At 44.2% G+C, this 14,356-nt stretch overlaps 1 protein-coding gene across 1 annotated transcript in view; it reads right to left on the bottom strand.

The window, feature by feature from the left end:
* Window positions 1–13,136, bottom strand: part of LOC140897661 (heparan sulfate glucosamine 3-O-sulfotransferase 3B1) — a 42,950-nt gene extending 29,814 nt beyond the window's left edge. Inside the window, exon 1 of the mRNA XM_073310559.2 lies at window positions 12,233–13,136. Within this exon, the coding sequence (XP_073166660.1) occupies window positions 12,233–12,774 (542 nt within the window). The 5' untranslated portion in view covers window positions 12,775–13,136. The remainder of the gene's footprint in view (window positions 1–12,232) is intronic.
* Window positions 13,137–14,356: the final 1,220 nt, after the last annotated feature.

Below are 14,356 nucleotides of genomic sequence, written 5' to 3'. Positions count from 1 at the left end.
ATGAGTTATTCGAACTGGACTAGAGTTCAGGGTGATTTATGGATAATCCAGGATACCATTGTGCACCAAAGGTTGTAGGAATTTTGTTTTCTCTTACAGCTTTTCCTTACTGTCCCTAGACAAAAAGAAAAGGAGGACTTGTGGCACCTTAGAGACTAACCAATTTATTTGAGCATGAGCTTTCGTGAGCTACAGCTCACTTCATAGCTCACGAAAGCTCATGCTCAAATAAACTGGTTAGTCTCTAAGGTGCCACAAGTACTCTTTCTTTTTGCGAATACAGACTAACACGGCTGTTACTCTGAAACCTGTCCCTAGACAGCCACCCTTGAGGCCTGGGGACAGGGTGTTCTTGGGGGCAGGATTCTGGTTTAGACATTGTTGCCTCCACTGGTCGATCAGAACCCAAGTTTACTGACTTCAGAGCAGGTGGCAAAATACATCATTTTGGGGCAGGCATTTGCCTGGGGAAATTCTTCTAGTGGTAGCACAAGGATCGACGAGGGCACTGTTTGATCAACTTTAATATGTTGCTTGTTTTTAATGTTCCATGTCACAGTAATGGGTGCCTGACAGTCAATAAAATATGGTCATTTACAACAAAAATTGAGATGGGAACCTGCTTAAACAAACATGTTTTGCCCAGCATAAAAGATTTCTTCCCTCCCCATTTATGCTGTGGCTAACAACCATGCTCTGTACAGCTGATCTGCATCAAGTCATGCATGTACTATGGATATAAAAGGAATTTTCATAAGATAGTCATTACTCCTATGCAGTGTGCCCCAGTCAAATCTTCTGCCTCGTGTTTAATATTTAGTTTATCAAGTGACCAATATTGCAGTCTATTGGAGTGCTGCTAGTCATGTGAATCAAATTGCATGATCAGAACCTTAGGAGGTGAAGTTAAAAAAAAAAAATCCCATTTAGATTGGAACACCCGGCTGGGGGGGGAGGGCAGGAGAGGCAAAAAAAAGCAGATTTTGCTATCACTAGTGTCTTGATATTCTTTGCAAGCTTTTTAAAAAAAAATGTGAAGTGTTACGTGTAACATTACAGCCCAATTTGGTTTCTTAGTGAGGTTGCAAGTTTAAATTAAATCATTACAAGTAAAGAGATGTGAAAAATTGTTGGGAGCACGAATGAGAGCAGATAAGTAAACTTCTCTGCACTTTAGATCTCTGGGACTATTTTGAATGTAACATTATTGTGCCTGAAAGTTTAATATACAATCACACAGGCATCACTCCAGTCACTCCTCAAACATCACATGGTGAAAACAGGTAGCAGCTGATCGCTTCCTGACCTTCTCATTAAACTGCTGAAATAACGTGACCTGGTATTTGTTGTCCTTGGAGCCCATATGTCCACTGTCCAACGCAGACCTGGTCTATTAATTATCCCCCAACCCACTGATTACTGGTATTCACACCAACACAAGAGAGGAGTGTTCACATTGAAAGAGGACTATACTTTGTTCTTACTACAAGGAGCCCAAGGTCTGTGCAGTTATTCCATCCTAAATCAATTAAACAATTGAAGCCTGCCTCTTCCTAAGTACTCAACATCCTCAATTTTGTTTTTTTGTCGATGATGGTACTCAACCCTTTGCAGGGCGGGAAAGAACAAACCAGTTTGGCAGTAGAACACATCCAGAAATAAAAAAGTTTGGCACCTACATTTTTCAAATGACAATCAAAGCCTTCTACCTCCCAGAAAGCAGCTGAAGATATTCAGCTGCATAAGTTAAAGAGTTCACCTTGTCCACTTTAATAAAAGATACTAAGCACCAGGGATTCTCTTCCAATTATTTTGATGCCAATTGCTAGCATAATGTTCCATGACATGCCACAGAGTATCGCACTAATCAGATTAGCCAGGCAGATCCACCACCCAAATAAGCCTCATACCCACCCCCCCAAATGCATGGTCAACTTTGAAAAAGTTCAACAACTCAACAGGTGAGGCTATGAAACCTGATCACAGCAGACAATGTAGCTCCTCTCAGCGTCGTGCTGGGAAGAACTCATCACATGCGTCATATCAGGCAATGTGCTTGAAACAGAGTAGCGCACTGAAAGCCCAGCAACACGAATAATCTTTGCCATCTGTTTGAACAACTCAACCCTCCTCAGATCTAAAGGAATGATCCCATGAAACACAAGGGCCTTGCTGACTGATCATAGCAGTCCACCCCTCCTTTCTGGGGCCATTTTCTTCATAACTCCACACAGTCACTAAGACAATGTCATTTGGGTCTGTCAGGATCTGATTGGAGGCAATAAGTGCCTTGGAGAGCATTTTTTTGTTTTTTTTTTTTTTTAAAAAAAAGACACAGAAGTAGTGATAGCCCCATTTAAAATCCTATTGGACTCTTGCCTGCAAATATTAATGAGTGGGTGGGAAAAAATCCCCGTCGACAAATGATTTGGGGGCGATTCATATGCATGAAGTTTTTTTTAATCAAAGGAATCCTGGTCCAGTCCAGGTCACTCTGAAGTTTATTGTAAGAGACCGCTTTGCATCCTTAAAAGCAAGATCTTTCAAGGTTTGAGTGCCCTTGGAAGATGCCGTCAGTGGTAGTGGAGGGCACTCAGCACCTGGCTGCATTGTATCCTTGTTGCTTTATCAATAGTTTGCACAGATCTGCTGCAAGAGGTGTTGGAACCACACACTTGTCACCACTGTAAAGCAGGTATTTATAGTGCTGCAGCGATCATGGGTGAAATCCCAGCCTCAGTGAAGTCAATGAAAGTTCACTGTTAACTTCATTGGGGCCAGGGTTTTACCCCATATCATTAATAAACCACTTGACTCTGAGACTAATTATCCCCCTACCCACTTTCTAGAGCTCTGACTAGATACCAGGGGGCACTATGGGACAATTTGCTCATTATGGCAATTGTGACGTTCCTATGGTAAGGAAGTTCACGGCTCACCAAGTCTCTGCAGAGTCACCATGAAGCAGCACCTAACACAATGGGGCCTGGATCCTGGAGATTCCTTAAGTGCCAAGTAATCTAAGAAGATTTTCATAAATGCAGTTATTACCATGCTTGAAATAGATAAACCACATGTAACCAGACATGCTCACAAGCCTGAATCTGCAGCCACAACTCTCACTAAAATCATAGATTAGGGACTCTGCACTTGCAGGAGGATCAAACCCTAAAATTTGGCTTTCCAAGGCAAGGATTCCATCAGTGTTTTGTTCAGAGCACTGTACATTATGGTGCTATTATTTAGATTACAGCACGAGGGCACTTTCCACACACAGACAAAGCCTACAATCTGGTAGTCTAAATAAACATTCAGTGGGGAACTGGGGATATTCAGCACATTGCAGGAAGTGCTTGGCACTGCAGCAAACCAGCCCTACAGCAGATGGAAAAGTTGTTAAAAATATATATATATATAATAATCCAGCAAGCAATATAGGGTCAGTTATACTTATTGTGAGACAGACTTAAGTTCTTAGTACTATTTAAGAGTATCATTATTGCTGCCCCAAATAAAAATACAGAGAAAATAGTTTCAAAATATCATAGAACTGATATTCTAGGCTTGCAAGAAGGAGTGATTTTTCTGGCAGTCCTGTAAGACAGCAATTGCATTATATACCAGTCCACAAGAGGCTATTCCCTTGCCTCTCCCCACCACAAATGCACAAGGTTGTTAATGCTGCACACTTCAATTTTCTGAGACAATTGCAAAGAGGAAGCTTAAATATCAAAAATTCCACACACTACTTATAATTAGTTTGCAGTAATGGCTGGATCTTATTTCTTTTCTGTCATGGTAAATACTCTCATTTGAAGCAGCTAACATGCTGCATTAATTACCAGAAAAAATGCAACATGCTTACAGAATTTGTTTCCGTTGGATCTCCAGCTATCTCGCTATTGAAAATCCATTCAATTTTTCCCCTCTTATCACTTTGCTGCTTCAGGGACTATATTTCCCGAACAACATTATCTGATTTTGCTTTATTTTTGCAGCAGAAGAAAATCATGTTTTGTTTCACTTCAACAACCCCTTTACCTTGTAAACAATTAAGCAGAAGAAAAATAAAAACCACCATTTTGCTTCTCCTTCACAAGCCAACATCCTTTATACTTTATAAAGTAACAGTTCAGACAAAAATGATATATTGAACACTATTAGTCACAAATACAATTCCAGAAAGGAAACTTATCTAGATAAGCAAGTTCTATTGGAAGTTGTGCCTTGCAGGAGTCAACTTTTTAAAAAAAATATATATATATATATTTTTTTAAAGTTGTCTCTCAACTAAAACTAAGTACCAACCCCTCAAAGATCTACCACCACCTCGGGGTTAAATATCCCCATTAACATATTGCTAGGGTGAAATATACCAAAAAAAGATCTAAAGTTTTAAAACTGGACAGTCTGATTTGTGCAACGAAGACTCAATCCTGCAAACACTTATGCATATGAGTAACTTTACGAATGCAAGAGGCCCCATTGACTTCAGTGGGAATACTTGTGAATAGTTTTGAAATGTTCGTAAAGTCAGAATCAGGGGCAGTATGCATATAACTGAACAGCGAGTAATTCATAGCAGTTTATATTTTCTGGTTATGTGAATGACAAAATAAGAAATTTTATTATTCAGCTACAGCTCTTTATCCTGTCTGACATCAATTTAAATTTAAAACATGAGGAGATTATGGAAATATGCAGGACCTTGAAACATGCTGAGGCTCTGTTAAGTCACTGGGAGTTTGGAGACAGAATCTTATTTCTAATTCATATGGTCAAACTCCTTTAGCTTATTTGGATCAGAGAGTTAGAAATTTGCAAAAAGTTATTTTAATGAAAAAGAGTGATGTGCTGTCAGATTTTTAGTTTGTGACATTTATAAACTGTGAAGCTGTTTGGCAATTGAAATGTTCATTTTCCAATTGCAATATTCGTTTTTAAGTGCTAAACTTAGGCCCCAATCCTGCAAACGCTTAGGCACATGAATAACTTTCAGGTATAATTTGCAAATGTGCCTAGTGATTTAGAAGCTTAAATCCCTTTTAAAAAAAGTGACTGTTAAATTCCCAATCTCAAGCCATTTTGGTGACAAAGTTTTACGCTTCATCACATGCTGTTGAAATCAATGGGTCCACTTGCAGAAGCAAAGTTACAAAAGTACATAAGTGTTTACAAGGTAACAGGCTAGAGCTCCAACCCAAACTATTACAAGAATTTCTATTCCAATGAATCGCTTCAGAATGAACATGAATAAATTGAATACTGGCATTTCCAAACGTAAAGCAAAAATATTTCTTTTAAATATTGACAGTCTCCCAACTCATTGCATCTGGGATAACATTTATGATTAAATTACTTTTAGTTATTTTCCCCCCTTCACTTGTAAAAGATTAATCAACCATTTTATGGTCTAATTTAGATGCCTAATTAAAAACAGAGTTCAACACCTTCAACACCATTTTTGCTAATAAATCTTGACAGCTCTTCTCCCTTGTAACATGCAGGTTCTCATTTCAGAATACCGCATTATAAATGCGGTTAGCTTTTTTATTTTACCTTAACTGCTGTAGGGTTGGCAGTACACTGTTGAAGTCCCAGAATTGGTAGTAAGCGATTTCAAAGAGACTTCCGTTTAGCTAGATTGTATTTACTCCTCTCAGTAACCAATGCAGCACACACTGTGACCTTATTTTATGTTTTGCTAACAGAAGTTGGAGGGCGGGAGTCGCGTCTCCCTCAAAATGCATTAAAATTAAAATTTGGAGAGCTTGAAATCTTCACAGCTGCTACCTAAACTCACAGGGTTTCAAATTTAATTCCATTTAGAGTTCTATTTTTAGTATTCCTTTACACTGAAAAAAAAGTTTGTGTTTCTTTAAATGTCAGTATTTTGTTAATCTTGATTTGACAATTTGAAATATTCATACCAATCTTCACCATGCTCCTACAGGCTGCTTATGCACATGCTTAATGCTATGCAACAGTAGTTCCATTGGCTCCAAAAGAGACTACTCACATGTGCAAAGTTAAGCAGGTGCTTGCAGAACTATGGTTTTTATAAAGCCTAGATTACTGCTCTCCAAGCCCCCAATCCTTTAAACCCTATGAGTAGTCCCATTGACTGCATGTGGGTAAACTATTTGTGTTTTTTCGGGATCAGGCCCTAGAACTGTAGATTTTAGAATTGAATAGCTCCTACCCCCAACCATGCAATTCCAACCCCACTGCCATTGAAGATAAGGAGTTCATAAATTTACTATTGCTCTGAAACGCCACCCACATAACACTGAACCTGGTATCTAACCAGTTTTAGCCCCATTAGTGCAACTCCAGTTTAATGAATTAATTATCTTCATTCTGCTTCCCAAAATGACCAATCTGAGCAATTTATCAGTGGTGAAACTGATCCTGTGTGTGAGAGAGAGATACACTATCCTAGTATGAACTACTAATGCAAAAAGTTACAAAATTAATTCTCTCCTAATTCATACAGATCTAACCACCACCACCACATAACAACAAAGAAGTTCCAGTCACAGGGTACACAGCACAGCCTGGAGTGATACCACTATATTTTTCGTATGGTCAAAAGAAAGATCTGGTTCTGCTAACATTTTCATGCTATGTGGTCTTGTTTCACTAGCAGAGGAGAATTTAATCCTAAATACGTCTAAGCAACACACAAAATCTTGAAAGTTAAGTGGAGGGAAAAAAAAGTAGTGTTCACAAACTGAACAGTATTTATGGTTTTGTATAAAATAGTTCAGTTTTAAGTTTACTATTAAAACCTCAGTTTATAATTGGCCTGTGGATAGAATTTTAGCTTGTTAACCTCAGTAGAGGAAAACAAGCTAAAATTATTTGCACGATAGATAACTAAATAAATATTTTCCCTTATTAAATTTGCTATTAGACAAAATATCTAGTGTTCAAACACTTTTTGGCATCGGAGTTTAAATAACTATTAAGTTGCAAACATGTTGTATACTGATTTGGGGGGGGGGGGAGGTGGACGGGGAAAGAAAGAATCATTAAAAACCAGAGCTTTTAATTAGTATTTCCACCTCATCTTCAAAAGCATGTAAACTCTGAGGAAGTGATCCGGGACAGTATGAGAGTGAATAAACTAAGTAAAATCTGAAGCACTCCAGTCCTAGTCTAAAGCAAACTTGATTATGGGGGCAGATGACTGTTTCATTTCTTTTCTCACAGCCGTCCTGAATCACAGCAAACAGAAGGGGGGAGGGATGGGAAGAAAAAAAAAACCATCACCCAATCAACATCTTTAATGAGCTTCATCACCCACAAATGTCTTTTGTTTAGGTTAATGGTGCCTTGTTATGCCAAGTGGAACTACTATTAAATTCTGATGCTTAATGCAAATGTCCTCCTCTGCTTTGCCACTGTAGCTCTTGGGATTATCAACCTATAAAATCATTACCTACTTAACCGGTTGTGAGCAGTGCAGTTTGTGCCGAAGAGACACTCTGCAGCATTACAGCCCCTCAAGTCTACCTTATACAAGTCAGGCAATAAGTTCTTTTTGACTATCCCAAACAGACAACATGGGCCATATGGTATATATAGTCTAAACCTTGATCTAGGGTAACAAATGCCTCTTCCATTCCCTCCCATTTTAATAATGTTATGAGCAGAGCACCACCACTGTTTGTGTGATGTATAAATACAAGTCATCCTTATTTATGGGGTAGGTTGTTACATTATTTTTTATAATCCCTGCAATAATTTAAATTACCACTGCTTTCAAGCAAGATGGGGATTCAGGAGTGCATTAATAATGAAGAGTTATAGAAAGACAAACAATCTTTTCATCTATTTTTTAATCCTATGGGGGGCTGGAGGGGGGAAATAGACCCTAGTTTAGAGTTTACAGTTCAAATACTGACACTGAAATTTAAATCAAATTAAAATAAATGTTAACTCCCAAGTTTGAGTAAAGTTTTGGATGAATTCGGTTGATAGGTTTAGATCACTGATCAGACCTTACACCCAGAGCAGATTGCAGGAGAAGCAGAGAAATGAAGGTGCAGGACAGAGCACAGGGGTGGGAGAGAACCCACCATTTTTATAGATAGGTGTTTACATTTTTCCAGGCAATCATCTTGCCCTGGTTGCAGTAGGATCCTAATGCTGCTCTTTCAGCAGAGATTAGTGTAGAAGTTAATGTTTCTTGTCACCCTGACAGTTTTGTTCATTAATTTTGTGTTTAGTTTGGGGAGAATATTAAAAAAACAAAAAACAAAAAACCCCAAACCTGTTTTGACTCCCTTAATGAATCTTCCTTGAAAGCAAGAATAGTGCTAAGATTACCAGTCTCCTCTGAGGCTCTGCTAATGAGCCTGTTTCTGAACTGCTGAATAAAAAAAACAAAAAAACTTGACACATTGGTGCTTTGAATTTTGTTGTTGGAAGATCTTGAAGAAAAAAAAAAAAAAAAGGGATTCCACCTTTACCCCCCCCCCCCCAAGAAAGAGTCCTAAACACATACCTGAAGTGACTAACAGACTTTGAATGGGCCAGATCCCATATAGTCTTAACACAGAACTCCCATTAACTTCAGCATCTGCTTATGAGTTTCAGGACTGAGTTAAAATAGATCTGACTTCTGTACCATGTCCCTGAACGAAAGAGGGAAAGATTGAACCGAAGAGTAATAGCTAGTTTGATTTCTGTTTTATTGCAACAAAATAAAGTATTTTCTTTTGCTGGACTCCACCACCTCTGAAATCAACAAGTACCCATTCACTTTAAAAATCAGCAAAGAATTAAATATACAGTACTAACAGGGTTTTGTAACTAACATCCCTAACGAACACTGTGGGTGCTACTGGATTTTTCACTTGGTTTACAGTTCATTTTTTTCCCCTTTCCCACCAAATGTTTTCCAGCTGACACAGATTATACCTTCACCTTTCTTTGGGGATTAAATTAATTACTCCAATTCAAATGGAAACATTCCTTTATTTAATAGAGTCTGTTCTGGAGTTAGAACATTATATGCCTGAATATGTTTTCAAAAACTAACCAGATTTAAAATAATCATCTTTCTTGAAGGAAAAAAAAAGAAAGTCAACCTACAGCTACAAAGCAGTCAAGTATACAATAAGTGTGACGTTCATGCTTTACATTATTTACTGCAAGACAATCAAATCTGACTATTGTAGAATTAGACAACTGATTTTGTTTAAAATGCACCCAGGCTACTTTATATATAAAAATCATAGGTGTATATATTTAATGACATGATTGTGTGACTGTCTATAGACACACGATATAGATCTACTAATTAGACTTGCACACTCATGCTTTATTATATGCATTTTAATCTATAGCTATTTATTGATCCCCTCCCATCAACTTGAAGTCGGGTCTAGTTCTCAATTCGTCAGATGCCGTTGTCTCCTAGGATTTAGTGTTACCTTAAAGGCTGACCAGATTTATTTGAGCATAAGCTCTCCTGGGTGAAAACCCCACTTCAGATGCATCAGAAGAAGTGGGTTTTTTACCCAGGAGAGCTTATGCTCAAAGCAATCTGTTAGTCTTTAAGGTGCCACCGAACTCCTTGTTGTTTTTGTGGATACAGACTAACACGGCTACCGCCGATACTAGGATTTAGTGGAAGTTATTCACTTTCCATTTGTCAAAAAGCACCACAAACTGGGCTTGCAGGAACTGTGCTCACAGCTTAGCGAAAAGGGACCCAGGCAGATGAAGGCTGCAGGTGAACAGCCTGCCCCTTCCCCCTGAAGTTGGGCTAACTTTTCTCCCCTGGATTTTCTGTACAGATCCGTCACCTGCCGCTCAGTCCTCACCAGCGCCTTGAGTTTACAGGGTTTTGCTGTTCTGTCCCCCTGCCCCAACACCCCTGTAATACAGCCGCAGGGTAAAGCAAGGCAGCTCGCAGCCTGGGACATGGTGCACTAGCTGCCTTTCATCATCCAGCAAACTTCTAGACTTTTGTAACTCTTCAGAATAAAGAAATAATTAGGGAAGGGGAAAAAAAAGGACAATCAAATCACTTCAGTCTCCCCAGAGCTGCATTTTCTCTCCGCAGTCCCTCCCTTACACACACACACAATTTTGTTCTTTTGGGGATTTTATTTTTTGCAGCCCGTATTTGTTCTGAAGACAGAACTTTTTACAACCCTGCTGCCAACACAGTTTTAAACAAAATTCAAACAAGCAAGAGACATCACGCTGGTAAGACAGACAGCCAAAGCAAACCTGTGTTTGGGCACCACAAGGCAAGCAGGGAGAAAGAAGAACAAAGCGTTAATACGAGACTGTTACTCTTCCATTGCTGTTCAGCTCGGCCGAGCCCAGACATGTTGGACCACAGAAGTTAAAGGGAACGCGGTGCAAAAAAAGAGACACGAAGTGGTAGCAATGTTTCAGGAACTCTATCGATGGGATTCTTTCTTTCCAAATCCCTCAAACGAATCCGGCTCAGATTATCCAACACTGCGGGGCAAATCTAGTTTAAACTAATAATTTACTGCAAACTGGAGTTTGCACCCCAGAGCCTCTAAACACCAGCTCACTATAACACAAAAAACTCATAACACTGGAGCAGCTGAGATTGAGCTGTCTCAATCCAGAGACATTTGACAGTTAACACTTTTCTGGCATTTAAAAGGACAGAAAGGATCCCGTGCATGTGAAGTATTTTCCCCTCTAAACTTTTCATGATCAAAATTTATTTTAAGGCAAAAAAAAGGGGGGGGGGGCGTTTTATTTTGTTTTATCGATAAAACCCAAACAACGGGTCTAGCGAACGCTCAAAGAAAATTGGTTCCGTTCGGTTCGCGTTCCTGCGGAACGGTACCGGAGTTCTGGATCGATTCCCTTTTGCAAAGAAGGAGCCGAGAAGGGTCTGATGCGCTGGAAGAGATGCTGCAGTGTCCCTTTCTTCCCAACAGAGATCACTACATCCCTGCTCCATGCTAAAGCTGCCTCCCTCGCAGCGATCAAACCCCGTCTGGCCAAAGCAAACGACGGGCGCCAAAAATACATGCGAGGAATTAAAGTCAAGGGCACGTTTATACGGATACTGGCAAATGCCGAACCTGAAAAAGCAGCTCCTGGTGAAATGGTACACGATGGGAAGGGGCACCTGCATTGCCCCATCGGTCACGAGAGTAAAGAACTGTTTCCATCTTCTAAATTGTGGGGACTTTCCCAGCGGCCTTATCTGGGCTTTTTAATCACTAGCTGAGCTGCATTCAGCAAACAGAACCGGGACACAGCGGCTGACTTTTTGTCAGCTAACAGCCTGACCGAGAACACCAGTCCTAACCATTCGGGGTAATCTTACAAATTATGGGCCGATCCTGGCTCAGTGGCCCAGATGGCTATTGCCGGACATAGCAGCAGAATCTAGGCGCCCGATCCTTCCATAAACCAGGTGCCCCCCGGATTTCTTCGCCGATTTGTCAGAAACAAGGAACGAATCTAACCAAAGGGCTTCCCCTTTGGGGCATTCCCCTCGTGTAGCTCGCCGCCTTATGAGGGGATAGTAGAAAGTAGCTGAATGGTTCTCCAGGATTCAAATTTAATTGGAGGGAGAAGCCACTATTTTTTGCAATTTCTATATCGCGCTGAGAGACAAACAATCCCACCCTCCGCCCCCTCCGATAGCGGAGCAGTACAACCACTGCGGAGCCAACTAGAGAAGAAAAATAAACTTTCTACATTTTTCCCCCTGGAGTCTCTGCGGTAATGGGAATCCCCAGCGGACATATCGATTTTTTTACATATATAAAGTAGAGCTCCCCATCTATTTCCACAGAGGGCAGTTTACAGGAAATCTTGTCCTGCTGCAGAAATTAGAAAGGGAAAAATACACACTGGGTGGGTCTAGGTGGGCCAGGGCAAAAGCCAATCCGGAGCTGCACCTCATTTAGACCTTTTCCTGCTGCAAAAAGCGAAGTTAGGGAAAGCTCCGGGAGCAGCATCTCTTGTATGTTCAGAGTGGGGGAGGAGGGAGGGAGCGATTCCTGCTGCTGATCTGAGGCTATAAATTATGGATCTGTATAAAAGGTGTAAGTGGAACCCCCCCCCCCTCCCCTGGAGGGGGAAATGAAGCAGAAATGGCCTGGAGGGTGAGGAAGTTGATTTATGGGTTTGGTCCAAGTGACCCCGCAGGGGTTAAGTTTCAATCACGCACACGCATCAGGAGGCACATGGAGGGGAGGGGGCAGGGGGGTACCTGTACCAGGCGAAGCCCCGCTCGTAGTTGCGGTCGAAGAAGTGGGGCTCGGCCCCCACGGCCCGGATGTCGGGGTGCACCCTCAGGAACTCCAGCAGCGCCCGCGTGCCGCCCTTCTTCACCCCGATGATGATGGCCTGCGGCAGCTTCTTGGTGCCGGAGCCGTTGAAGAAGCTGGAGATGGGGCTGGTGGGGTCGGGGGCCGCGCTCTGCTCCTCCCGCAGCTCCGAGGGGGAAGCCGCGGCGGGACCCGCCAGCCCCTGGGCTCCCCCGGAAGGCGCCCGGCGCAGCAGCTTGGAAAGCACCTGGAGACCCTCTCCGCGCGCTCCAGCGGTGGCGGCAGCCTCCCCGGCCCCGGCAGCGGGCCTCCCCGCGAGGCCGGGCACGGAGGCGCAGGAGCCGGCGCAGGAGTAGAACATGTAGAGCCAGAGGAAGAGCATGATGCAGAGCAGCAGGAGTTTCCGTCTCACCGGGAGGAGCGGCGGCGGCGGCGGCTGCAGGGCGCTGGGCGCATCGAGGCAGCGGATCAGGCGCTGTCCCATATGCCCGCCTGCGCGCCGGGCAGCATGGCTCAGCGCACGGGCACCGCCGCGGGGGTTGCTCCCGGGCCCCGCCAGTCGAGCCCCAGCGCCGCGCGGGGGTGCCCCTCCGCCCAGCCGCTCAGGAGCCGCGCTGGGCAGCGCTCCCGGAGAGAGGCTAGCGCGGGGAGGCTCGGGGTGCCATGCCGCGCTCCCCGGGGCGCACGGCCAGTGCCCCAGGGCAAGTCACTCAGCAGGCTCCGCGCCGCGCGCCCAGCATCGCCGCCTCTGCCCCAGCGCCCCGCGGCTGCTCCCCGGGAGCCTGCCTGCGACCGGCCCCTGACAGAGCCTCCCCCGGACTGCCCGAGCGCCGGCCTCCAGCGGGCAGCCCCTCAGCCCGGCGAGGAGGGGTGGGAAGCGGCCGCCCGTGATAGGCAGCCCCGGTGGCCTATAAGAGCCGGGTTCCCTATGATAATTAGCCCCATTTGTTGATAGGAAGGCAGCCAACGGGAATGCAGGCTGCTCCGGCGGGGCGGGGCCCTGGGGGCGGCTGGAGGTGATTAGCGATTCTAATTGGCTAATGAGCCGTTCAAGGGGCAGGGGCGGCTGTGGAGTCAAGGCTCTTTGGGGGCGTGCGGGGGGGGGAGGGTGGATCAGCAACCTCCTGCCCCGAACTCATTCCTCCTCCGCGCTCAGCCACGCAGCCGGGGAGCCTGGGCTGCGCGCTGGAGACAGCCCCGTTACCCGCCCAGATGTGCAGCGAGACGCAGCCAGATGTGGCGAGCGCGCGCACACAAGGAGGTTATGGAGGGGGGGCGGCGGGGAGGGATACTGGCTCCGGAAGGCAGGGATCGTCCGGGGAAGGTCGTCAACCCCGTGATGAATTTAGTTGGCTGAAGGGACCCGGTTAGTGGATGAAGAGGAAAGGAGACGCCTAGGAGCGGACAGTGCTGCTTCCAGCGCCCACCCTCCAGCTGTGCATAGAGAGAGCCCTGCCACCAGCAATATGGATAGGGGGCCCCACTCCCAAAAGCGCATGGCACTGCTACCCGGCAATCTGCGCAGCTCCCAGACCCCCAGAAGTATATGGCACTGCTCCCCAGCAATATATAATGGTGATATAGGTAGATCCCCTGTCCCAAAAGTACTGTATATAGCCCTGCAATCAGCCATATAGCTAGCTATCTCTCTCTCCAGCAATATATAGGGCTCCCTCCCGCCCACTCCCATACTATACTGCGCTGCTCCCAGCCATGGAGACTTCCTTCTGCACCAGCCTGGCTCCCCGGTGCAGGGCTGGCAAGTTACAGCGCAAGACCTCAGAACTACCCCACGGGAGGCCATTGGTTTCTCCTCCTGGCGAATCGCTGCCCGGAGTTTCCATTTGGGGGCTTCGCTGTCGGAGCCGCTCTACCTTCCCTGGAAACATTTCGTTTTTCTTTCTGTCTCCCCCACTTTTGCCCTAGCCTGGTGCGGTTGCTTACAGGGGGGAGGCGAACTTTAAAGTGTTCTTTAGAGACAGAGACTTTTAACTGTAATAACCGCAGTCAGCAGGCAGACGAAGCCAGGGAGAGAGACAAACGGGTAGCTAATGACCTTAGTACTT

The sequence above is a fragment of the Lepidochelys kempii genome, chromosome 14, assembly GCF_965140285.1.
Source record: "Lepidochelys kempii isolate rLepKem1 chromosome 14, rLepKem1.hap1, whole genome shotgun sequence".
NCBI lineage: Eukaryota > Metazoa > Chordata > Testudines > Cheloniidae > Lepidochelys > Lepidochelys kempii.
This window is presented reverse-complemented; position numbering and strand designations above follow the sequence as displayed.